Source organism: Hemiscyllium ocellatum, chromosome 22 (assembly GCF_020745735.1).
Source record: "Hemiscyllium ocellatum isolate sHemOce1 chromosome 22, sHemOce1.pat.X.cur, whole genome shotgun sequence".
NCBI lineage: Eukaryota > Metazoa > Chordata > Chondrichthyes > Orectolobiformes > Hemiscylliidae > Hemiscyllium > Hemiscyllium ocellatum.
Genome location: NC_083422.1, coordinates 13,176,797 through 13,204,549, shown reverse-complemented (window position 1 = coordinate 13,204,549; position 27,753 = coordinate 13,176,797). Strand labels below are relative to the sequence as shown.

The 27,753-nt window shown below is 42.1% G+C and overlaps 1 protein-coding gene across 1 annotated transcript; it reads left to right on the top strand.

Annotated features, from left to right (window-relative positions):
- The first annotated feature begins 4,334 nt into the window (after positions 1–4,334).
- Positions 4,335–7,380, top strand: dkk1b (dickkopf WNT signaling pathway inhibitor 1b). The gene is made up of 4 exons (XM_060842336.1): positions 4,335–4,688; positions 5,521–5,671; positions 6,428–6,574; positions 6,697–7,380. The coding sequence occupies exons 1-4, from the start codon at positions 4,494–4,496 to the stop codon at positions 6,939–6,941; spliced, it is 738 nt and encodes a 245-aa protein (XP_060698319.1). The 5' UTR covers positions 4,335–4,493; the 3' UTR covers positions 6,942–7,380.
- Positions 7,381–27,753: the final 20,373 nt, after the last annotated feature.

Sequence of the window (27,753 nt, the reverse complement as noted above, 5' to 3'; positions counted from 1 at the left end):
TCAAATGCAGATAGGATGTTCCTTATGGCTAAGCAGTCCATAACAGGGGTCTAAAGATATGGGGCAGGCCAATTTATTTTTATTCATACATGAGTGTTGTTGTCTGATCAGCATTTATTGCCCATCCCTGGATGCCTTTCAGAGGGTAGTGGTGAGCTGAAAATGTGTTGCTGGTTAAAGCACAGCAGGCCAGGCAGCATCTCAGGAATAGGGAATTCGACGTTTCGAGCATAAGCCCTTCATCAGGAATGAGAGAGAGTAGCCAAGCAGGCTAAGATAAAAGGTAGGGAGGAGGGACTTGGGGGAGGGGCGATGGAGGTGGGATAGGTGGAAGGAGGTCAAGGTGAGGGTGATAGGCCGGAGTGGGGTGGGGGCGGAGAGGTCAGTAAGGAGATTGCAGGTTAGGAGGGCGGTGCTGAGTTGAGGGAACCGACTGAGACAAGGTGGGGGGAGGGGAAATGAGGAAACTGGAGAAATCTGAATTCATACCTTGTGGTTGGAGGGTTCCCAGGCGGAAGATGAGGCGCTCCTCCTCCAGCCGTCGTGTTGTTATGTTCTGCCGGTGGAGGAGTCCAAGGACCTGCATGTCCTTGGTGGAGTGGGAGGGAGAGTTAAAGTGTTGAGCCACGGGGTGGTTGGGTTGGTTGGTCCGGGCGGCCCAGAGGTGTTCTCTGAAGCGTTCCGCAAGTAAGCGGCCTGTCTCCCCAGTATAGAGGAGGCCACATCGGGTGCAGCGGATGCAATAGATGATGTGTGTGGAGGTACAGGTGAACTTGTGGCGGATATGGAAGGATCCCTTGGGGCCTTGGAGGGAAGTGAGTGTGGAGGTGTGGGCGCAAGTTTTACATTTCCTGCGGTTGCAGGGGAAGGTGCCGGGGGTGGAGGTTGGGTTGGTGGGGGGTGTGGATCTGACGAGGGAGTCACGAAGGGAGTGGTCCTTGCGGAACGCTGATAGGGGAGGGGAGGGAAATATATCCTTGGTGGTGGGGTCCGTTTGGAGGTGGTGGAAATGACGGCGGATGATACGTTGTATGCGGAGGTTGGTGGGGTGGTAGGTGAGAACCAGTGGGGTTCTGTCTTGGTGGCAGTTGGAGGAGCGGGGCTCAAGGGCGGAGGAGCGGGAAGTGGAGGAAATGCGGTGGAGGGCATCGTCGATCACGTCTGGGGGGAATCTGCGGTCCTTGAAGAAGGAGGCCATCTGGGCTGTGCGGTGTTGGAACTGGTCCTCCTGGGAGCAGATGCGGCGGAGACGAAGGAATTGGGAATATGGGATGGAGTTTTTGCAGGGGGCAGGGTGGGAGGAGGTGTAGTCCAGGTAGCTGTGGGAGTCAGTCGGTTTATAGTAGATGTCTGTGTTGAGTCGGTCGCCCGAGATAGAAATGGAAAGGTCTAGGAAGGGGAGGGAGGAGTCTGAGACAGTCCAGGTGAATTTGAGGTCAGGATGGAAGGTGTTAGTAAAGTTGATGAACTGTTCAACCTCCTCGTGGGAGCACGAGGCAGCGCCGATACAGTCATCGATGTAACGGAGGAAAAGGTGGGGGGTGGTGCCAGTGTAGTTGCGGAAGATGGACTGTTCCACATATCCTACGAAGAGGCAGGCATAGCTGGGGCCTACGAAGAGGCAGGCATAGCTGGTAGTGGTGAGCTGCCTTCTTGAACTGCTGCATTCCATGTAGGTAGATTGACAGTGCCTTCAAAGAGGGAATCTCCGGATAGTGAAGGTTCGGTGATATATTTCCAAGTCAGGATGGTGAGGTGCTTGGAGGGGAATGTGCAGGTTGTTGGTGCTCTCATGTGTCTGCTGCCCTTGTCCTTTGAGCTGGCAGTGTTCATGGGTTTAGAAGCTGCGGACTGAAGATCTTTGGTGAATTTCTACCGTACACACTGCTGCTACTGAGCATTGGTGGTGGAGGGAATGAACGGTTGAACTGAGATAAAGAGAAATATCTTCATCTAGAGAGTGGCGAGCAGTTGAGGCCAAAACATTGAATGTTTTGAAGAAGGAGTGAAGTATAGTTCTGAGGGCTAAACGGGACCAAACATTATGGGACAAAAGCAACTGAGTTGCATAATCAGTCATGAAGGTAAAAACAATGACTGCAGATGCTGGAAACCAGATTCTGGATTAGTGGTGCTGGAAGAGCACAGCAGTTCAGGCAGCATCCAAAGTGCAGTGAAATCGACGTTTTGGGCTAAAGCCCTTCATCAGGAATAAAGGCAGTGAGTCTGACGCGTGGAGGGATAAGCTTGGCTAGGGTGAGTGATGGAGCAGGCTTGAAGGGCTGAATGGTCTACTCCCGCTCCTATTTTCTACATTTCTGAGCAATTGAAGATTGAGAGGAGGAACTCACCCCACTGCAAACAGTAAAGTATTGGAATCTGCCCAATAAGTACTGTAAATAGTGGAGTCAGGTTCATTTGAAACAGTCAAGATGGAATTGATTATCTCTTAAGCAATAATGGTAGGGTTATGGGACAAGGCAGGGGAATGGTACCAAGTACATCATACAGCTGGAGCAAATGGTCTGCTTCTGTGCGTAACATCCCTGTGAGAACAACGTTGCTGTTGGCAGCTTGGCCCGTTTGCAAACTGTCTCCTGAGTTTCTTGCATTACCACAGCTGGTGCACTTCAAACCCGGTTGAGAGTGAGGGCTATACTTACCTGGAGCCTTCTCCCTCCCGTTTCAAAGAGCCCCGTAGCATTGTAACCAGAAAGCTTCAATTTGAAGGAAAAGAACACGCACACATGAAAAAAAAAGTCTGTGGTTCCAAACTCATTATTCGCGATGTCAACCAAAGCAAAACCTCACAGCCAAAAGAGGAACAGGTGCACAAGGCGTTCCCCCTGGTTATTTCCATGTTTAATTTTTTTTGTAAAGATTGCATCAGCTGACACTTCTTCAACAATTTGAGAAACTACGCTAAGTTTTATCACCAAGTCAAAGACCACAATAGCAGTTCACACAAAGCGGCTTAACTTGTTTATTATTCAGCGCTGAATTCCCTGTGTTTGTTTTGCTGTATGATAATTCACTGGGTAAACTCTTCCCTGTCCTGAATCTCCCCGAGCTCTTTGATCTCCCTGGTCTGTTTCATCAAGTGGATTTCAAAGTTGGGGCCCCGTTCCAATCAAATGCTGCTAATGGAGCGAAGATGATCTGAATGCATTCAATTCTTTTATTTCCCAACCAGACAGGGTGTGTTGGTCCTGAAACTCTCCGTGGCTCCAAAATAAACAAAAAGCAGACGTGAAACTCATCGGATAAAGGGTGAATATTGCGACAGGATGGGTCCCGCGCCCATGATTTCTACAAATAGAGGAAATTCAGAGCGAAAAGCCTTTCCTTTCCGCCCCTGATTCGCCATCCCCACACAATCGTTTTATTCAATTTGGACACAGGCATTTAAAAGACATTAAAAAAGACACACAATGCAAGTTAGAGAAGCAGGGAGAGGGGATGTGCAGACAGGAGGGGATAGAAAGACCAACAGGCAGTGGTTGAAAGGCAGAGAGGGAGCAAAATACATCAGAGAGAGAGAGAGAGAGAAAGTGAGCACAGCGGCACTGTGACACAGAGAGAGAAAACATGGAGAGAGAGACAGAGGACAGAGAGACAAGCGTTAGTGATCGAATCGCCAAGCTCTGAATAGAATCGTGAAGAAAAGGAATGACAACTGTAAGGAAAAGAGGCAGAGACAGAATGAGGTACAGAGTGGGGAGGCAGAGCGAGCGAGAAAGACTGAATGAGAGAGTGAAAGAGGCAAGGAGGGGAGAGGAAAACAAGAGGAGGACGAGACAGATAGAAAGGGGAGCAAAAAAAATGGATACAGAGGAGATACACTTGGGGACAGAGGGAGGGGGAGATCGAGGGAAGGTAGAGGAAAAGGAGATGGCGACAGAGAGCGGGAACTGGAGAAAAGGGGCTTAAAAAGTTAGAGACAAAGAGAGGGTGTTGGAGAAAGAGATGTAATAAGGGAGAGGTGGATACAGAGGGAAGAGAGGAAAAGAGGGAGATTCCGACAGACAGATTAGAGAGAGGGAGATAAAGATCGAGAGAGGTTTCAGAAAGCCTCAATGTGGTGGCATCTTTCGGGAAATGATGAAAGAAGTTAATGGGAATGAGTGTTGATTCTACCTTGGATGGGGGAGGGGTTGGGGGTGGTGAGAGAGAGAGACACACACACACACGTGGGTTTGCAAACTCTCTGAGCATATGTGTGGAAATCCCAGGCCGTCCCATGTTACACATAGAGAGAGAGGGGGGCGGGAACATAGGTACCATCAGCAGCTATAAAACTGCTCAGGAAGCGGCTGCACTCGGGAAAAGTTTCTGCAAGGGCAGTGAGTTAACCAGCAGGCAAATCTCCGCGTTCCTGGACAGCTGGATTTATCACTTCGCTGCTCCCAAGGTTTCTGTCAGGTATCTCTGGTGGCTGGTTCATCTCGCTGCGTTCATCCGGCGGTGTCCAGGAGCGGAGTGTGCTGCTGATCATGTATTTGGAAGCTGTGAGAGTTGGCAGGCTGATGCTCACCTTCTGCCTCTGTAACACCGTGAGCTCCTTCAACTCGAATGCCATCAAGACAGCCAATGGTGTGGTATTGAGTCCCAGCCACCCAGTCAGCGCGGCTCCCCAGGTTGTAGTTTATCACAGTGTCAACAAGAACCACGCTGTAGAGCAATTCCAGGTCAGTGTCAAACCCACTAGCACCTGAACCTCTCCTTCCCTCCAAAACCCAGCTGGCCATCCAGACAAAACAAAACAAAACATTGTTTCATCTGAAATGGTCAATATTTGCATTGGAATTACGAAATTTTCTCGATTTAAGATTTTGCCGTCAAATATTATACCAACTTTTTGAATGTTTCAGACCTGTGTTTCTAACACAACAGTGTCTGTTGCAAAAATATTTCCGTTCGGTTGGACGAAGTTTTTTTTGGAGACACTACTTTTTGTTGCAGCAATTACACTATTGCAGTATTCGTGCGTTAGAGATTGGGTATGTTTTGGTGAATGTATCGCGGGGTCTACCTCTTGCATGTGTGTTGCGGAGTACGTGCGTGTGTGTGTGTGTGTGCCAAGGTTGTGGAGTATATCTGCGTGTCAAATTTGCGGAGTATATTTGTGTGTGACAGTGTGCCATTGTATGTGCCAATGTTGCGGAATATATATGCGAATGCTTCACTGTTTCAGGCTATATTTCTTTATACCACCGTTTCAGGGTATGTATGTCGGAGTTTTAGGGTATATTTGTGTGGGTTAATATCTGAATTTGTGTTAAAGTCTCAGGGTATATCTGAAGGTTTATCAATGGTTCAGGATAATATCTGAATGTGTGTCAGTCTCAGGGTAATGTTTGAATGGGTATTAGTGTTTCAGGGTATATCTGTATGTGTTGAAAGTCTCAGTGTACATCTGTAGGAGTGTCAATGGTTCAGGGTCTGCTCCTGTGTACTCTGATGTACTGCTGTGCCACACGGTTTTGGGGGGAATAACCAAACTCTGCTCCCTTTTTGCAGATCTCCAGTTGTCTGGATGACCGGGACTGCGCTGTCGAGCAGTTCTGTTCCTCTTCCCGAGCCGCTGCCCAACATTGCCTGAACTGCCGCCGGCGACGGAAGCGCTGTCTCCGAGATGCGATGTGCTGTCCGGGGACTCGCTGCAGCAATGGTGAGTCTCATAGTGCGGGGAGAGAGTGGGAGAGAGGAGGGGGTGGGGGAACAGGACAAAACGCTGCCTCTGTGCTGGGCTAGGCTAGGGGAAGAGGCATCTTGTGGATCTAATCGAACTGGATAAAGGCTAATGGAGAGAGAAAAAGTAATGAAAACTTGAAACTTTTCAATCGGAGTGTTGTGTTTATTTTTAGACGTATTTTATAGTTACAACATGAATATTACAGAAACTTGAGTAAAATTTAACTTGTCCGCACATATCCTGTCAATACCGCTACAACAGGTTAACTCTTCACAATATACATTCCATGTCAAGTACACAGCCCGATGGCAAAATGTTTCATATTGGAAATTTGGGGAAGCGCAAGACAAGGAAATTCCTCTATCCACACCATGTTGCACTACGGTGCCTCAGTTAGTCCAAAGCAGCAGTTCCGTCTCCCCAGAGTGAAGTAAGATCATGGATTTTTGAAGTTGCCAAGAGGCGAACCCTAGGTCCCGCTGCAGTAATCCCCTCACCTCCTCCTCCATCTTCTCTGTTTGAGTTTGCTGGGTCTCAGGGCCCCATACTCACTGCACCACAGGAACTGATTGACTTAGTTCACTGACTAACCTGAACTCCATTGGAATTGATAGCCATCAGGTGTAAGTTGTCAGAATCTTTGGGCCAATGGAAGTAGTGGGAGCCGGGTTCATGATTTAGTTTTTGGAGGAAACTAATGAGTTGGACTCTGATGTGTGAATTGTCTTGCAGGACTGTGCATGCCCAATGATGTTGAACACACTCCTGGTGAAATTGAGGAGAGCATCCTGGATAGTTGGAACCACGAGGAGCAGCAAACCACCCTGGATAGTCATCTGAGGAGGACAACCCTCCCAGCACGGTCCCATCCAGTTAAAGGTAGGGGCTCAGGCAAATTCAAACAGATTCAAAATCTGTGCTTTGCACCTCAGTCTTTAAAGTTTCTCACTGTTTCTCTCTTCATCTCCTCCCCCACCCCCCCCTCCCCCTTCCCATTTTAGGACAAGAAGGTGATGTTTGCCTCAGATCCTCTGACTGTGACCAAGGCCTATGCTGTGCCCGACACTTCTGGTCCAAGATCTGCAAACCGGTGCTGAGGGAAGGTCAGGTGTGCACCAAACACAAGCGCAAAGGCTCCCGTGGCCTGGAGATCTTCCAGAGATGTGACTGCGCCCAGGGTTTCTCATGTCGGATACAGAGAGGAGGGAATCATGGCAAGAGCTCGAGGCTGCACACCTGCCAGTGACCCTGAACCACTGTGAACAATGGTGAAAGGACTGACCCAAGACCTTTAGGCATTGGGCTTGGGAGGGAGGTTTGGTGGGAAGGTGGGGGAGGTGTGGGGTGGATGGTGAAGACTTCGTTTCATGATCAGCCAACGAGCCGAGCCCCCTCTTGCGGGCTTTAGACTGGAAGCATGCTGGCATCCTTCAGAATTCGAAGTGTATTGAGCTTTTCTTGGTTCCCTTTTAAGGAACTATGTAGACTGTAATGCTTGCAGTAAATTACTGTGTTGTAAAAGATTCAGTCTGGCACTTACACTGTAAATACTTGACTGACCAGTATTGTGGAAAATGCTGCAATGCCTTCCTCCCTGTTCAGCCAGTGTTGTAAATTGTTCTATATTATTGTTAACGAGTGTCTTGTAATATAAATTTTCTATATTTTAACTGAAATAAAAATGTCACCAGTTACTGCAGTCTCATTTGGGAGCTATAATTGTTAATTATGGTGGTATCATAATTCAGATATTCTGAGCATCATTTTAAGATACACACTTATTGGGAGTGAAAGTTTACTCTGCAAAGCCACTCCTACCACATTACAACATTCCAAGCACTTGTTGATCTCCATCAAATAAACCTATTAAAGGAATTTTTTCAGGTCGATTTTTTAAGGACCAGGAAGTCAAGGATTATGGAAGGAGTGTTGCAGCCATGGTTGAGTTCAGCATGACCTTCTTGAACAGTGAATCAGTCTTGTAGACCTAAATGCATTATTCCTGCTTCTAAGTTCTATGTTCCCACATAGCTCAAATGGTCAGTATTCCTTTATTCACCTTGATATCTTCCCAGCAGAGTTTGCAGATCTTGTCAGTCTTTAGATGTGGTTTCCACAAAATGTTTTGCCTATGTTGCATGGTGACTGTCTATTCAATGCTCCCAGACTGATATCCATTTATCACCATTTTGTCTGAATCATCCTTGGAGAGAGTGAGGAGCACAATGTCAGCAGAAGCCTGTTGAATAATGCTATGACTTCCTTTTACTCAAACAATGCAATATATATGTGCCATGTTCTTTGGAATAGGGCAAGAGGACATCCAATTTACGACACTGCAGATCCAATACAACAGACCAGAGTTACGTAAATCAACCATCAGTCTCTGATTTGGCTAATGTACATTTCTGGACTTCTACAAAACTCATCCACTGACCTCGAGTCATTCTAGTCATCTATCAGTAAGGTCCTGTAAACAAAACCTTCCAACAATCCAGTAGCAACTAGCCAATGCAGGTCACAAGGGAAACATTCAAAAGAAGTGGGAGATCAGGCTTCTCACACCTGAAACAAAGCACAAAAATGCAGTGCTGTGCCAGCTCTCATTGCCAAAATTTGTACTTCACAGATGGAATGAATACACTTCAGTTGTGCTAGCATTTGTCATTGATGACAATGTAGCATTAAATGGCAGGAGATGATACTTGAACAAGCAGTGGCAATTTGTTTTGATATGAAGGCATTGCCACAGCTTCCAACAAGATATCCCTTTCCTATATAATTCAGTGATGCCATGGATTGGTCTTGTCCTTTTTGAAATTACAACATAATCTTTCAGAGATCATGAACAGTGACCTAAATAATAGACTCGATTTAGAGGCACAATACTCCCTGGAGAGACTTGACACATCCTGATAGATTAAAAGCCAGAAATAGCCAGGATAACTGAATGGTTGCTCTTTATATTAGCCAGTTCAGGGATCACATCAAAGGAATGGCAGAGAAAACTTCACTGAAAGAAAAAAAAATCAAATCTTACAGCACTAACTGCCCGAATGCAATGAAGTTCTTCAGTTCTAAAGGGTCACTGACACAAAACATTAACTCTGCTTTCTCTCCATTGACACTGCCAGACCTGCTGAGTTTCTCCAGAAATTTCTGTTTTAGTTTTAGATTTCTGGCATCAGCAGTTCTTTGTTTAACTTTACAATAAATATCCTGATCTTTTCACATTCAGGTAAGATGTGGGTAGAGGACACAGGGGTTTAGAAGTTATTCCATTAACCTTTACAGTGTCAGTAGCCCAAAACATCAATGCTTGCATTCATGCTTTATAAGAGATGCATGCACCAAATCTCCAGTTATTCTTTCTCCCTCATGTCTGTATTGAGCTTCCCTGAAGTAAACCACTAATAATTCATTTAGTCGTGACTTACAAAATAAGATGAGAGGTGGTGGTATAGTGGTTTTAAACAAAGATTTCTCTAATGAAATCCATTGCTAATTGTCACAAAAAACCCATGTGGTTCAATAAAGCCGTTTTGAGAGGGAAATCTAACATCCTCACCTGGTCTAGCTGACATGTGACTTCTGACCCAGAGCAATGTGTTTAACTTGTAACTGTCCTCTGCAATGGCTTAGAGAGCCAATCAGCTTAAGGATAATTTAAGGTGGGCAGGAAATGCAGGCCTGGTCAACCACCCTAAAATAAGATGCAAGAACTTTTAAAAAACATGGAATGCAGACTTGCAAGAATGATTAGCTCACCCTGACTAAAAATGTTCATCAACTTGATAGGCAGTTCACTGCATTGCCATGTTACTACTAATACTCGGTCTCCCAAAAGGTTGGAATAATACTGCATAATATTTACATCCCTCAGATCTTGTGTTTGTGAGACCTTGTGTGCAAATCAATCATACCTTTAAGCATGTTCCTCTCCCCGGTGGCACATTTCAGAAGCCACAAATCAACTGTGGAATGCCATGAACATTCTGAACTCATAAATTTAACAGAGCATGCACTGGCAAATGTCCTTGGACCTAATGGTCTACACTCTAGGGTTTTCATGGGACCACACTTAGAGAACGGTGCCCAATTTTGTCTCTGTGTTTAAGATGAAATGGCTCCACAGATGAAATGGTATCCCATTACCGAGTCACTCTTTACTCACACGTGGAAAGTTCTTGATACTGCTCTCAGAGTGAACAGGAAGTCTGACACTTCTGTTGGTATCCATCAGCTAGGGCTCCCTGATTGGGCCAGATTAACAACCCTAAACAGGGAAGTCATGTTCGATGAGATCCCGTTGGGTGACATCATTTCAATCACTACATTGCTTCCCCCACCCCTCCCCACCCCAAGTCCTAAGCCATAGACCAGTACTATTTTTTTCTCCCTCCTCCTGGGGTGTTTTAACACTGGGTCAGGTTCCTCCGATGCTGCATCTGATATGACCGGTGTGTCACATACAGAACCTGCCTCTTCCACCTGGAATACCTCGGAAGAAATTCATTCTCTTCTTCAGGCAGCAATGTAATTTAGGCTGCGACATCCATCCTGTCCATCTCAGATTGTGAGGCCTCTTCAATGCTTAATGGAGATGGAGAACCCATGGATTCTGTCAGCCTTTCCAACTGTTCTGAATAGCTGCCCCATTTGTGAGTGCGCATCTTTCAGATGGTCCATGTCCTTGTTCAAGGCAGTCACACCTAGCCCAACATTACACGTCACTGCACCTGATCTTACATCAACCATACCTCTTACTCATGCAGGGCTATTCCCATGGTTCTTACATTAAACTTTGTCCCCTGAAGCAAACTGTCGCTCTTACGTAGCATAGTCTGTTGTCCAGCCTTCATATTCTTTATGCTGTTTCACTGCCCCATTCCCCTCCAGCTCTGGGAAGATCAGATTTAACCTTGTGCACAGTCTTCTCTCCATTAGAAACTCTGTTGGAGTTATCCATGTTGTTGCATGAAGGGTGGTCCTATAATCAAACAAGAACTGGGACAGTTTGACATTTAGTGAAACTGTAGGCTGTTTCTTTAAGGCTGCCTTCAATGTTTGGATTGCACTTTCTGCCAGACCATTGGATAGTATGTAGCTGATCTTAAATGTACATACCTTTCAGATTTTGAAATGCTCAAACTCCCTGTTGGGAAAAGATAGACTATTATCTGTGACCAACACTTCTGGTTGTCTGTGTATTGCAAAGGTGTGTGCAGTTTTTCTATCATCGTCCATATGATTGATGAGTGAACTCTATACACGTCCAGTGCTTTGAGTGAGCTTTCACAATGACTAAGAACATTGAGCCCATCAAAGAACCTGACAGTCTATGTGTAACTGAGCCCAGTGTTTACCTGGCCATTTCCATGAATATTGTGGAACTCATGGCAGTAACTTTTGTCACTGCTGTGGCTCTGGGCACTGCCCCACCAACGTGGTTATGTCTGCATCCAATCCTGGCCACCAGACATAACTTCTTGTCAACATCTTCATTTGCTCCTCATGATAATATGCCTCCTCTACTGTGAAATTGTCTCTCTGGGTCCAAAAAAGTTTCAGTTCTGATCGTGATGACCAATTGGGAGAAACGTCTAAGGACTGTAAGTTCTCTAATATGCCAGGTGCAAACAGGATAGATCAAGTGAATCCTTAGAACAGTATAAAGGCAGTAGGAGTATACTTAAGAGGGAAATCAGGAGGGCAACAAGGGGACATGAGATAACTTTGGCAAACAGAGTTAAGGAGAATCCAAAGGGTTTTTATAAATACATTAAAGATAAAAGAGTAACTAGGGAGAGAATAGGGCCCCTCAAAGATCAACAAGGCAGTCTATGTGTGGAGCTGCAGGAGATGAGGAGATACTAAATGAGCATTTTGCATCAGTGGTTACGGTGGAGAAGGACATGGAAGATATAGAATGAAGGGAAATAGATGGTGACATTTTGAAAAATGTCCATATTACAGAGGAGGAAGTGCTGGGTGTCTTGAAACACATAAAAGTGGATAAATCTCCAGGACCTGATCAGATGTAATCTAGAATTCTGTGGGAAGCTAGGGAATTGATTGCTGGGCCTCTTGTTGAGATATTTGTATCATCAGTAGTCACAGGTGAGGTGCCAGAAGACTGGAGGTTGACCAGCGTGGTGCCACTATTTAAGAAAGGTGGTAAGGATAAGCCAGGAAACTATAGACCTGACATCGGTAGTGAGCAAGTTGCTGGAGGGAATCCTGAGGGACAGGATTTACACATACTTGGAAAGGCAAGGGCTGATTAGGAATAGTCAACATGGCTTTGTGCATGGGAAAGCATATCTCATGAACATGAATGAGTTTTTTTTGAAAAAGTAACAAAGAGATTTGATGAGGACAGAGTGGTAGATGCAATCTATGTGGACTTCAGTAAGGCATTCGACAGGCTTCCCCTTGGGTATAGGAGGAATTGTTAGTAAGTTTGCAGATGACACCAAAATTGGAGGTGTAGTGGACAGCGAAGAAGGTTACCTCAGTTCACAACAGGATCTTGATCAGATGAGCCAAAGGTCTGAGGAGAGGCAGATAGTGTTTAATTTAGATAAATGCAAGGCGCTGCATTTTGGGAGAGCAAATCTTAGCAGGACCTATACACTTAATGGTAAGGTTCTAAGGTGTGTTGCTGAACAAAGAGACCTTTGAGTGCAGGTTCATAACTCCATGAAAGTAGAATCGCAGGTGGATAGGATAGTGAAGAAGGCTTTTGGTATGCTTTATTTTATTGGTCAGAGTATAGGAGTTGAGAGGTCATGTTGCAGCTATACAGGATATTGGTTAGGCCACTTTTGGAATATTGTATGCAATTCTGGTCCCCTTCCTATCGGAAGGATGTTGTGAAACTTGAAAGGGTTCAGAAAAGATTTACAAGGATGTTGCAGAAATTGAAGTAGAGGGAGAGGTTGAATAGGCTGGGCTGTTTTCCCTACAATGTCGGAGGCTGATGGGTGACTTTATGGAGGTTTATAAAATCATGAGAGGCATGGATAAGATAAAAAGAAAAGGTCTTTTCCCAGGGGTGGAGGAGTCCAGAACTAGAGGGCATAGGTTTAGGGTGAGAGTGCAAAGATATAAAAGAGACCTAAGGGGCAACTCTTTCACGTAGAGGTGATATGTGGATGGAATGAGCTGCAGAGAAAGTGATGGAGGCTAGTACAATTGCAACATTTAAAAGGCATCTGGATGAGTATATAAATAGGAAGGGTTTGGAGGGATATGGGCCAAATGCTGGCAAATTGGACTAGATTAGGTTTGGATATCTGGTTAGCATGGATGAGTTGGACTGAAGGGTCTGTGATCCTACAGTACGTCTCTATGACTCTATGACTCTCAGTGCTCCTTATTGATCTTCCCTGTTATTAGACCCTCATTTAGATACATGGTATACTGGTGTAGACCTTGTGAAATGTTTTTGATTATCTGCTGAAAGATTACACAGGTAATGGCAGTCTTGTATATTGGTACAAATTTGTAACATGATTCTGGGATCCTCATCGAACTGCAATTACAAGTATGCATGACTCAAGTCCAGCTTCATGAAGGACAGTCCCCCTGCCAACTTTATGCATGATTCCTCTGCGCAAGGGATTGAGTATTTATCCAGCTGCAAAATGGGATTTACATTGCTTTTAAAATCCCCACAAAGGCAAACTGACCTTTCAGGCTTCACAAACAATACAACCAGTGCTGCCCATTCCACAAACTGGTTTGATGATTCCTTCGCATTCCAGCCTTCTGATTGCTGCCTCTACTTTTGCCCATAAGACAAATGGCACTGGACGGGCCTTGCCAAATCATGGAATTGCTTTTTGGTCAACATGTACGGTTGCCTCGGCTCTTTTGATAGTCTGTAGACCTTCCTGAAACACTTGCGCATATTTAATTAGAATGTCACTCAGGCAGCCATTTTCCAATTGAAAAATGATGAGCCAATCTAGGTAAGTTACCTAATTTTGTCCCATCATTTGGGTCAGAGCCTTTTACTACAATCAGTGGTAACTAAACCAGTTGCTTCTCATTAGAGACTAGAACTGAAGTTCTACCTTTAATCTGTAAAGGTTCTCCTTATAAGTTCTCAGCCTTGCTGAGGTCTTGTACAAACTTAATGGTTGAAGTCCAAAGTGAATTTTGTTAAAGACTGGTTCTGCGATCCCTGAAATGGCAGGGCCTGTATCCATTAGAACTAGGTGGTCTATATAGCTAGATGATTATTTTGATTTTGATTCTGATTTGGATGTTGCTAAATAATTTAAGTATTCTAAACCAGATGGAGGTGGATTTTCCGGGATATGCACTCTCCTGGATACCAGCCTGTGAGCTATCTTATTCAATTTAAGTCTAGTGGGATGTTTTTGCTGTCCCGAGTCTGAATACCCGGTAGCAACTACAGAGATCCTAAAGAAAATGTGAACTGTTTGGTCGAAGCTTGGCTTTGTTTTGCTGTGGGCTGACCTAGGGTCCCTCCGTTCAGGTTATGTTGTGAGTAAAACTAAGCAATTGCCTTCAAGTGGTGATCCCCAAGCTCAGTTGGACTGGCGAGAGCATCCACATCCTTTGGAATAGCCTGCAACTCATGTGCTCAACTTGCTGCATTTTCCAATGATAAAGCCAGTTGTAGAGCCTGTTTGAAGCCTTTTTGGTTTCAGCTAGTAGGCGCTTTTGCATGGTGACATCATTAACCCCACAAACCAACTGGTCTTAGATGGGGTGCTGATCAAGTGGTTGTTTTGTCTAGAACAAGGGGTACAAAGCTGTATGCATGACAGATTCTGTATATCATAGGAAATTAGAAAATAAGGCATGTACGGAAGGCTAGAGAACTTTAAGCTAAAAGAAGCAAAGATGTCAATCATGGTTGTGGCATGACAAACATATTATAAATAGTTATTTGATGGTGCTTTCATGACTGCATCCTTGTTTTTGAGTTAAAATGTTGTTGATTCAAATCCTACTCTAGAGACCTTAGTGCAAAATTCAGACTGACACTTCAGTGTAAAGCTGAGACATTCCCACACTGTCGGGATTCTTGATGAAGGGCTTTTGTCTGAAACAACGATTTTCCTGCTTCTCGGATGTTGCCTGACCTGCTGTGCTTTTCCAGCACCACACTCTCATCTCCCGTAATTCAGTTAGGTATTAAACTGAGAACCCAGTGCCCCTCAGGTGAATGCAAAACACCCTATCACATTATCTTGAAGATAACAAGGGAGAGTTGTCTGGCCAGTGTTTATCCCACAACCAACATCATTAAAACAAATGAATTGTGTAACATTACATTGCTATTTGTGACAGCTTATTGTGCACAAAGTGGCTTCTATTTTCCATATATTACAGCAGTGATTCTACCTCAATACCCACTTCATCACCTATTATAAGTTTTGGCACATTCTGTGGTTTTGAAAGATGCAGCTTATTCAAACTTTTCCTTGATTTCTACTTTTGCCATTTTCAAGAGAAACCATTGGTCTATGGAAACAGAACAATGAGTAGGCATTTGATATTATGTCTCCAACCAATTTATGCAAGGATACAATCAAAAATCTTCATGGTACTGAAATCTCGTGCACAATAGGTGAGACAGACATTGAATGAGTTCATGGGCTTTGAGTTAAAGACTTGGCAGTTTTAACATTCAGTATGGGTGGGTTAGGATTGTACAGAATCTAAAATGAGTACACTTTCAATTATGAGCCTACTCCAGTTAAAACTTGTGACGTTTAGATTTAACTGAAGTGTATTCAGACGTTTGTAGATAAGGTACTTACTGGAGTTCTCGTTAGTTCTGGCAGGGTGGTATTTACAGCAGCAACTAATGTCTTCTGAGATATTATTATGCGTAGGACATTAGCTGCTGCTGTAAATATCTAACGTAACTTAGCTTCAAGTGTCACACCTTCAGCACTGGTTACTGGTTACTAAAGATGAGACTGTGTAAAGAGTTCAGGTGAATGTTTAAATTGTCTTTATCTCATTTGAACAGAAGTTCATTTATTACAGTTAAGGGGTGGAGGCATCAGTTAGCTCCATTAGGTGGATCATGAATTTGTGATACTCATAGAATGGATCCAATTCCTCTACTGGTCGAGATCACCATGAAAATCTTATTCCCCATCTGAGCTGTGGTGATATTCAACGTAACGTCACCATTTTCTCTCCCTCTCTCTCTTTCTCTCTCTCTTCATTCTCTCTAATGAGAGAGTTGCCTATGGTGATTTTCATAGCTGATGTTCAAAATCCCTCTGGCATTGGTTAAGCAAAGAATTATTGTACAAATGCAGCTATTTTCAACTTGAGAGTCTTTCAACATCTCAAGATTAAGCTGGATGAGTTGGATGTATTTGTCAGTCCATCAAGGAGCTGACATGGTGCATTTGCATTGTGGCAGTTCCCTGCCCCAGATCTGTTTGTGTTTCATGATACCTCTGAGGAGCCTCACTGATGAAATGCCACACTGGCACGTGGACAGAAACATAAGCATCACGTTAGTCCCAGATCAAGGATGTTGAAGGTAGGCTTCAAATATCAAGATAGACCTGGGCTGCCCCCAGTAGTCAGAGCACAAAATGACAGTGTTGCATTTTTATCTTGCACAACATTGCCGAGCAGTGATGGTGAAATACAGGACAGGATGAACAGGCTGATCATTCATTTTGGATGAAAATATGGGGCAGGCATGGATAATGAAACAGTGAATGGAGAAATGCATGCAACACAAAACCATTGACATTGTTGCCCAAGATGACAAGGATGGCCTCAGACCACAAAGACTCAGTTTGGATAAAACAGAAGGACTTCCACACCAACACCACCTTTTGCTTCCTTCTACAACTGCACTCCAACCACTCATCTCACAATTGCACCTCCACCTAATATACAGTTCAGAGTGGTACCCTTTCCATACTGCATAACAGATGAGGCAACCAGAATGTTTCGGATTGTTATCAGGTCGATTGAAAAACAAGATTAGTTTTAAGAAACTGTGAAATCCTATGGGAGTGGGTGGTGTGTGCCCTAAGAGCCCTCTATCATTTGTCATTGCATTTGAGGCCTCACATTAGTTGGAAAGTTGCCAAGGCACGGTTGCCTTGTTGACAGGAAATAGGAAGAAATATTGCCAAGGCCATCTCATTAGAATAAATGTCCTCTGGATATTTTCCTGATAAATCTGCCCACTCACAGGTTATTAAGACTCATTTAAGAGGGGAAAAAATGCAGTTTTTCTGATTTTCATCAGGAAGCAATTAACGAAGGGAAGGCTGGGGAACGCTTTCTTAGGAAAACAGCCTACCATCTTTCCTTTAAAGTTTGTAACCAGGTCTAGCACCATTTGGCAAACTTTCCAGTTTGCTGGGTATACTTAGCCTTGGGTGACAGCTCATGGTTTCATTAAGATCTTCTCTGTACTGTGCTTTCAGTGAAGACTGGTTGAAGGGTTGGATTGTGAATGTCCTAGAGGCATCTATATTAATTTAATGCAATGCTTCCCTTGTCATGATATATTCAAATGATTGCCAAACACCCTAAGCTGTGAAACATTATATATGTGAATAGTACCTTTTGCACTCACGAACTTCATTACAGAGCAGATTGTGATGCACGGAGAAAGTTTCTCAAAGGCACATCTTTACAACTTCATAAGCTTTGTAGGGCCTAAAGTCAGCTCATCAAAAAGAGCTTCAAAAGAACGATTGAATCTATGTTCATGGATGTGTGGCTTGCCTGAAGCTTAGAATGGGATTGCAATGGGAATCCCTTCACCCATCTAATGTGGGACTAAGAGATCTTTTAGGATCGCCATCTTTTGAAAATCTACTCAAGAATATTGAGAATGCAAATGATTTTAGCTGGAGTTTATGCAATTTAGATTTTTTTATTTATGCAAGTTTGGAAATATGTCTAACTTTAAGTTTATCATAAACAATCTATTACTTAGATTCCATGTAGTTTGCATGCGATTTTTAAAGGACAAGTTTAAAGAAGCTGGGAAGCCTGTGAATAACCATTGAATTAGTTAATTGGCTAGGAAACAAAATCTCCAAGCTGTAAAAAATATTCCCATTGCACTTCTAGTAAAATAGTGTCAATTGAGCAGGAGATATTCCAAGAAACCTATTGCCATTCCTGATCATGTAGCAAGATATATTGCATTATATTTTCAGCAGAGTAAGTGTCAGGCATTTGTGGGTTTTTTTTTAGAATTTTAGACAAACTGAAAATATTAATGACAAAGTTGCCAGTTCCAACCTTGCAGGACCCTTGTGTAATGTCTTTTAATGTGTTCAATCATGATGACATTATCCTTTTCTAGATTAATCAGCGGACAATTTCCAGGAACCACACCCAAAATAGAGAGTCAAATGAGTTATGCTGATGGAACATTTTCCATCTGTGCAAAGTTTCACTGTGTGGTCTTTGCAAAATTAGTTTTTGTTAAATTGATGGGCGCATTTGGAACCAAGACTTTAAATGCAATTCTTCATTGACATTCTTTGTTTTAACAATGCTTTAGCCAAAAACAGTTGGGATTTACGAGGAGTCGAAATGAGTGAATAATTCATGATGTTGCGAGTTATGGAATTTACTGTTTGAAAAATGTGGTCTAAGAGTAATCAACACTAACTTTCAAAAGTGGGTTGGTTTTTGTGCCTGAGAAGGTTAAATCTGCAAGGCCAAGAGGAAAACGCAGGAGAATGAGACTCATTGGAAATCTCTTTCAAACAGTTGGCACGTGCATGATGGACTCAGTGACTGTATTTTCCTCAGTATGATTCTATTCTATGTACCAAAGCTCATGACATTTAAGTTGACCTGGCTCATAAGTCAGCCTAATATGTTTTTTGCTACCATTATTCATGTTTAAACTCATATGCGTATATGTCAACTCTATCATTTTTCAGCTAACAAAGGCAAGATAAGAGATAAACCTGCATTAGGAGTTAGCCCCAATTTTTAAGCTCATGATTATATGTTTGCGGCTATACTCACTTGATAAGTTAGTACATTCATTCAAGAAGGTAATAAGGCCCAAGCTGTGTATGTTTAAGACATGAGCATACTGCACAAGGTGACTGATGAACTTGCCTGCAAAAGACTGCAGTATGAAGCTGATTTTAGAATTAGAATTAGAATTAGGTTTTATTGTCACGTGCATCCAAGGAGTATTAGTGAAAGGTTTATAATGTCACCATTCACGGTGCCTTCTTAGGTACAAGGTACCAACATAAAATCTTAGGTGTAATGTAGCAAAATAAAAAACAGTTCAACATTACAGTACTTCACAGTATGAAGTCGTAAATAAGAAATGAAGTTCCAATTTAAGCTGAAAGCCATAACATTTACTAACTTGCCAGATTGCTGTGCTGTAGTGAGAGGAACCTCTGCTTGTGAAAACCTAAAAGAGAATAGAAGAAGGGTTATTGCTACATTAGAATCATAGCTAAAATTCCCACTAATTTCAATGTGGAGAGTGTGAGGATTGCAGATGGTGGAGATCAGAGAGAGGAGTATGATGAAAGGCTTATACCCGAAACATCGATTCTCCTGCTCCTCGGGTGTCTGCCTGGCCTGCTGTGTTTTTCCATCACCACACTCACGACATTAATTTCAATGTGCCCAAAATCTGAATTGTAGGGTGGAAAGGTCTGAAAGCAGTTCTCGGGAAAACCATAGAAAGTGAACAATAGACAAGATTCATAGTGGTACTACACTGCTCAGCTGATGGAACCAAACCAAAGTCAACAGTAATTTTCATTCCCTTCCAAAACTCAGGCTCCCTGTATGAGGTTTTGTGCATATTCATGACAACAGTTGCGTCAATGACAATGGAATGTGGATCAATAACGGTGTGGAATAGGTATTCTGGTAGCCTATGCCAAAAGCTCAGTTTATTAGCTTGGGACACATTCAGATTAAATATGACTGATAAGATCAGGAGGTTGCAGCTTTACTGAGGGTTTGTTCAAATTTCGCATATTTGGCTCAACAATCCATCTGAGAATCAAATTCATGTCAAATGGAATAGGGAAATGCTTAATGAAGAAGAAGCTTTCACAAAGAGTGGAAAAGTCATACTGACACTCAGGATCATCCCGAGATGCAGGACTCTGCGCCCTGCAGCCTGTTCCTCGGGGACACGTACAGGGACAAATATCGACTGCCCCTGGATGACCCCTCAACTCAGTGAAAAATGCTCTTTGGTCTGCCTGAAACTTGTTCACCTTCCAGAACAAGGAGTTGATCTTGACTGAGCGTTGTGGGCTGGCACATTCCAAGGTCCAGGACTATGTGCTGAGGGACAGGCTAAAGCTTGGGGCAGCTGGCATTAGGGCACATTGGGGAAAGACCACTGTCCGAAGTTAAATGGGGATCTGTTCAGTTATTGGGCCGTCCTGGTGCCTCAATATATGTAAATATAATCTTGCTCAAGTAAGAGATGCCTTTGGTTTGTTTATTGGATAGAGTCAAACTCCAATCTTTGTTTCTTCATATGCTACTGCACAGAACCAAACTGCTTAAGTGACTATGTATGCACATTTTTAATGAATAAAGTAAATTTTTGAAATATAAAAAAATCAAGTTGTGGGATGCTATTAATGCACAAATCATTGTTACCTCATTCCAAAAACCTGGAATTTCCATTTCAATGAATATAGTTTTTTTTAACAGAGAGATGATTCTGAAATGGAAATTAATTTACAGTGGTGTCCTCCTATTTATACCACAGTCAGTATGATTCAAGGTGAATGCAAATGATTTTTTTCTGTCCGATGCCAAAAACAACGAATTGAACAGATTTTAATTGAGATTCAAATCATCCCAATTGAATTATTTCAATACATAAAAAGTAACATTTTGATCTAATTTAAATTAATGGTCTGTTGTTTATTTACATTTAAAATGGTGACTGTGATTCCCATTTCATACTCAGTTTACCGCTGTTTTAGAAAGGATTTTTTGAACCTTATAACACTGAACCATTTACCATAATCTACAGTAGTAAAGGATCGCATGTTGTACTTGCATATATGTGGCCGGAGCGTGTAAATGAGAACAGTCATTTGAATTTAGTCTAAGATTCAGATAATCAAATATAGATCCATAAAACTGGTGCTTAGAATAAATTAAGTGGGGATAACCACCGCAAAATCCTCATGGAGACAAAGTTCCGTCTTCACATGAAGGGTACTTCCTCCATCATGAGGTGTGGCATTATCACCTTGCTGCATGCCATAGATTTCAAACAGATCTAACAACTTAAGCCTTGCATTCTTGAGACAGTATGAGTCATCAGCAGCAATAGTCCTGTACCAAAACACAACCTGTAACCTCATAACCTGACATTTTCCCTATTCTGACATTACCATCAATCAAAGGGATCTATCCTACTTCAGTGAAGAGTGCATGAGGGCATGTCAAAAAACTGATATCAGGATAAACTCTCCAACAGTTGGAATCATTCTTGACATAAAGGTAAGTAGTTGTTGGAAGTCAGTCATCTCTGTTCCAGGATATGTCTGCAGGGGTTCCTCAGGACAATGTCCTCGGCCCAATGATCTTCAGCTGCTTCATCAATGACCTTCCCCCCATCAGGAGGGGGATGTATACTAATGGTTACATAATTTTCAACAATACACCAATATTGAAGATATTGAAGCAGTCCAAGTTCAAATGCACCAAGATCTGGACAAGATCCAGGCTTGGGTTGACAATTTGTAAGTAACATTCACACCAGATAAATGCCAGGCAATGCACATCTCCAATATGAGACAATCTAAACACTATCCCTTGACACTCAGTGTTGTTCACATTATTGATTCCACCACTATAAATACCCATTGGATTATCATTGCCCAGAAACTGAACTGGACTAGTCCTACGAATGTGGCTACAAGAGCATATCAGAGGTTAGGAATAATGTGACAAGTATCTCACCTCCTGATTCCCCACTTGGCCTGCAACAACACTCAAGAAGCTTGACCCCCCACCCTCCTCTAGCTTATCTCTCCACGCTTCAGGCTCACTGCCTTTATTCCTGGTGAAACGTCGATTTCGATGCACTTTGAATGCTGCCTGAACTGCTGTGCTCTTCCAGCACCACTGATCCAGAATCTGGTTTCCAGCATCTGCAGTCATTGTTTTTACCATCCAGCACAAAGCAGCCCGCTTAATTGGCATCACATCCTCAAGCATCCAAACCCTCCACCACCAACACTCAGTAGCTGCAGCGTGTACTAGCTACAGAAATTCAGTAGAGGTCCTTAGACAGCAATTTCTGAACCATGACCACTCTAATGTGGAAGGACAAGGGGAGCAGATAATGGGGACATCACACATGCAAGTTACTCACCATCCTAAGTTAGAAATACATTACTGTTCCTCAGAAGCTGCAGTGTTCACCATTTACAAGAGATGAGATAGATTATTAACTCAGCACTTCTGATCGAAGATTTTTGCAGATGTTTTAGCCTTTTCTTTTGCACTGGTTTGCTTGACATCCCATCATTAAGGTGACAATGTTTGTGGAGCCTCCACCTCCAATGCCTGCCTTGCCTTAAAGCCTCCCACTGTACTGAATAACCAATGAGCACATTTCAAATATAATCACTGTTATAGAGTCATAGAGTCCTAGAGATGTACAGCATGGAAACAGACCCTTCGGTCCAACCCGTCCATGCCGACCAGATATCCCAACCCAATCTAGTCCCACCTGCCAGCACCTGGCCCATATCCCTCCAAACCCTTTCTATTCATATACCCATTCAAATGCCTCTTAAATGTTGCAGTTGTACCAGCCTCCATCATTTCCTCTGGCAGCTCATTCCATATACGTACCACCCTCTGTGTAAAAAAGTTGGCCCTTAGGTCTCTTTAATATCTTTCTTCTCTCACGCTAAACCTATGCCCTCTAGTTCTGCACTCCCCCACCCCCAGGAAAAGACTTTTGTCTATTTACCCTGTCCATGCCTCTCATAATTTTGTAAACCTTTATAAGGTCACCCCTCAACCTCAGATGCTCCAGGGTAAACAGCCCCAGCCTGTTCATCCTCTCCCTATAGCTCAAATCCTCCAACCCTGGCAGCATCTTTGCAAATCTTTTCTGAACCCTTTCAAATTTCACAACAGTGTTATGATTGAGGAAATATTGAATTTGCATAAAACAAGATCACAAATACAGCAAAATCAGATTGTTTCAACTTTATCAATATTGCTTTAGGGATAAGTAGGGAGGAACCTTTCTGCTCTTCCTTAGCACAGTATCGTTCAATCTTTCACAGTCACCTACGAGGGCAGAATGCAGATTGGTTTAATGCCTCATCCAAAAAAAAGAACCTTTATTGTTGAACAAATCATTTTATTTTAAATCTTATTCAAGACAGGAAAGAGGAATAAAAGTTTAGAATTGCACTTCAGAGTGGTGTTGCTATCACATTAATTCTGAAAAGTGGAATCTGCAATTCATGGCAAAATCAGAATAATTGTCAATTTTGTCATGGGACATTGGTATATTTAACCATTGTAAGAGTTTAGATCAGGGTAACAAACTGTTCTGGATTTCTCAGTACTCTGGGTGGCATGGTGGCTCAGTCATTAGCACTGCTGCCCCACAGCACCAAGGATCTGGGTTTGATTCCAGCTTTGGGTGACTGTCTGGGTGGAGTTTGCACATTCTCACTGAGCATGTGTGGGTTTTCACTGCATGTTCTGGTTTCCTCCCACAGTCTAAAGAAGTGTGGGTTAGGTGCATTGGCGATGGTAAAAAACCCTGTTGTATTCAAAGATGTGGAGTAGCCATGGTAAATCCAGTGTTACAGGGATAGTGTGGGTAGGGTTGAGGGATAATCTTCGAAGGGTTAATATAGACTTGATGGGATAAGTTGCCTGTAGTGTGCATGCTAGGTGGATTAGCCATGTTCAATGTGGGATTATAGGGTCTAAGTGGGATGTTCTTTGGAAGGTTGATCTAGGCTTCATGGGCCAAACGTCTCCAATTTGTACGGTAGGGATTCTATGACCTCATGCCTGGGTCAGGCCCTCCTCAGCTGCATTTTGTCCTGGATTTACTTTTTTGCTGGAGGCTATTCTTTTCTGCACATGTGCCCAATCTGAAGTCTCTGCCAGAACACCTTTCCTTCTGCTCTCAAGACTGCATCAGAACAAACTTCTCGCGAAGCGTTCTTAAGGGTTTACTAGTATCTCTTCCTTGTTGAAATGTTCTTACTAATTTCAGTCGAAGTTGGCCTCTCTAAGCTTCTGGTCTTAGGATAAGTGATCAAAGGTAACTATATAAACCTGAGGACATCATGTTTCCATGATCAAACACAGAATTGTGTGGTGTCAAAACAGTTTTCTGCTATTGGGCCAAAGAAGTGCTGTTTTACAGATTTGCCTTTATCTTCAGCACTGATAACCATACAAGAACTTCAATGAATTCATGAACAACCAACTTTTAGGATACTGAAGTAATGGTGTCAGATTCACACCAATCTGCTGAGAATGATTCAATTGAAGCAAGCATTAACACTACTTTTAAAAGTACTCACAAACTATTATGGAGCATCCCTGCCTCAAAATTGAACAAACATTTCACAACTTTGGGTTTTAGTCAGGAATTAATAGCCTGATATTAAGAAAATGAAAATTAATGCAGGATGTGCACATTTTAATTTTCCTTTTGAGAAAAATGCCTCAGAAGTGATTTCTTTTTGCCAACCTTGCATGCTGGCTGTTGGATTGGATGGAAAGGTTGGCAGCTGATTGGAATCTTTCACTCCACCAGCACACATAAATAATGCTAACCTATGCTGAATGCAATTTTCATCCATTCTTACACAACAATGACCAAAGGGCAAAATGTTCCTCTGGCAAAGATGAAAACATTTCCTTGTGACATCCTGTTTTATGAAACCAACTACCTTACAAACCTCCCTGAAGAACAGGCAGTATTAATTTATTCACTCAAAACCTAAATCCAAATGTTTCAATGTGGGTAATGTTTACTTTCTCCACCTGAGCTGCAATCTGACAGAGCAGATTCGTTATCGTCCATTACAATTGGCAGGTTGAATATTGGCTGGGTTCTAAAACAAGTGGACATTCAGTTTTCCTGATTTGGTGTTCATGAATATTGTGCCCTCTGAAACAGTTATAACACCTTCAGGCATCTTTTATGCTGACTTATCATGAAGAAAACTATTTTGATTTCTGTGGATAACATTTATAGCACGGAAACAGACTCTTCTGCCCAACTCATCCATGCTGATCAGGTTTCTTAAACTTAACTAAGACAATTTGCCTACTCTTGGCCCATATGCCTCTAAACTTTTCATATCCAAGCACCTGTCTAATCTCTTATAAATCCAGCTCAGGTTTTGTTGTTCCCTTTTGCTGAATCCATTTTGCTGGTTGCTTGTGTCAATCACAGTAATGACTCTTTAATGTATATAGTAATGCACACAATAACACTGAATCAAGAAAGTACATACAGCAAATCATTAATATTATGGATGTAAATCTGGCTGGAGCATGTCAAAAGCTCTACTCGATATAAACCGTTTCAAATACAAGTTTTATTTACAAACATAGAATGAAATCATTTAAATATTATTAAAGAAAAATATACTTAAGATCTGCACCTAACATTATGCACTGTTTGATATATTTTCTTCCAAATGCAAAAGATTTTACTGAATGTAGGTTTTTTTCTCTGAGCTGGAAGGTTCATTTTCAGATGTTTGGTGATGAAACGTCTGAAAATGACTGAAAATGAACCTTCCAGCTCAGAGGAAAAAACCTATATCCAGTTAAGTTGGGTTAAGTTAAGTAAATGTGAGACAACTGTATCTTGCAGAATAGTAGGCAGTTTATTGTTATCATTACTGTAATATAATACAATGATATTATTTCTACTTTTCTGTAACTTTGTACTTTTATAACTTTTTGTTTTTTTGTAAAAGAGTGAAACATTTTTCAATAAATATGTACATAAAACAAAAAGATGCTGAGATCAGTCATTTACTACTGTTTATTCCTGTCTTTTAAATGTTTGGCTTCATTTCAATGCTTGGTTTGTCTTACTCTTCTTGTAAAATCTTCCAGATGTAAAATCTTTTGGCAAGTCTTGAGAAGATTTGTAGCTCAGGTTGAGGTAATGGATGTAGGTTTTTTTCGCTGAGCTGGAAGGTTCATTTTCAGATGTTTGGTGATGAAACGTCTGAAAATGACTGAAAATGAACCTTCCAGCTCAGCGAGCAAACCTACATCCAGAACCTCAACCTGAGCTACAAATCTTCTCAAGACTTGCCAAAAGATTTTACATCTGGAAGATTTTACAAGAGTAAGAAAAACCAAGCATTGAACTGAAGCCAAACATTTAAAAGACAGGAATAAATAGTAGTAAATGACTGATCTCAGCATCTTTTTGTTTTATGTACATATTTATTGAAAAATGTTTCACTCTTTTACAAAAAAACAAAAAGTTATAAAAGTACAAAAGTACAGAAAAGTGGAAATAATATCATTGTATTATATTACAGTAACGATAACAATAAACTGCCTACTACTCTGCAAGATACAGTTGTCTCACATTTACTTAACTTAACCCAAATTAGAATCAACTAAAATTAAATACAATAGCATTAAATTAAATTAAAATTGACTAAAATTAAATCACATTACATTAGTCCATTCACCGCACCTCCACCAAGGCTCCCATCATGGGAGTAACAGTTATTATACCCGCATTTACTAGGTCTCTAACCACCCCCCACCCCGGGTCTCTCCCAGGGTCCTCGGACGATCAAAGGTGGCCTTCGTGGCTATATAAAGGCCGTAATCAATACCACCGACAGGTCCATGTCTATGTAATTCAGACAGGGCTGTCGGACCGAAGTATCTTATAGATAATTACAATAGCTTGGATTTTCCTATTTTGAACTGTGATCTTAGAAATGTAGGTCTAGGTCGAAGTTAAAGAGCAGAAGAATGCTGCAAACATAAGATTTATGAGAGCACCTCCACAGGAGATTGCAAATGATACCAAGTATCTCATAACAATTTAGTCATTATATCTACATATTTGCATGGCATAGATGATCAGAATAAGATTTTAACTGGTCACCCAGATAAAATTACTGCTGCAAAATAACTAGCTCTAGTAATAATTAAATACATAAACACCATGCAAATTTACATTTCTGATGTTTTACAGGAACAGGCTGAGGTAATTCTTGAGTCATTTCATAGCAGGCAACTTTGGGAGGTTTTATTTTCATACTGCGCAGTAAAGAAGTTCCCAGCCTCCTTCAGTGATGAGTTTAAAATAGGAGTCTGTCGATAATTTCAGTGGAAGTAATACAATTGGTGACAGCTAACTTCTTTGATGTCCCAAATGTCTGTTCCTTTGAAGATAAGAGTGATGCTGTGGGAAACAGGAATTCACTGATTATGCGACTTTGTGACATATTGAAATTTATCCAGTATAACTAAATTGGTTTTGGAATGTGAGTATTAAAAGAAAGTCCTCAAAGTTACAGACATTGATTTTTAACACGATACAGAAAAATACACATTTAATGGATTGTGATCTATCAGATTCCAAGCGCCTACTTGTCTTACAGGGTGACCATTAAGCCTAACTTAAATTTTGTCGCTCATTTTGAATGCTAGAATTTTAAAATGTTTGGTTTGTCTGAGTTTATTCATTTCAAGCATTATTGTGACCAGCCAATGTACTCCCCACCACTAATACTTCCTACAGCTTGCCTAGAAAGGAGCAGTCAGTCTGAGGTGAGAGGTTATCATCAGCAACAGGCTTCTGGAGATATCCATGAAGAACAGTCCAGCTGTCTCCTGGGTGAATGCAGCTTGTGATCTCAGTGGCTCATGCTGTGACTAAACACACAAGGACTCTTCAGAGTATGAACTGTGTAATATTTAAATAAACACCAGAAAATGATGATGATTACTTTGTTTAAACGCACACAGATGCGAGGCTTGTGGATTGAAAGGTCTCTAGGAACTGG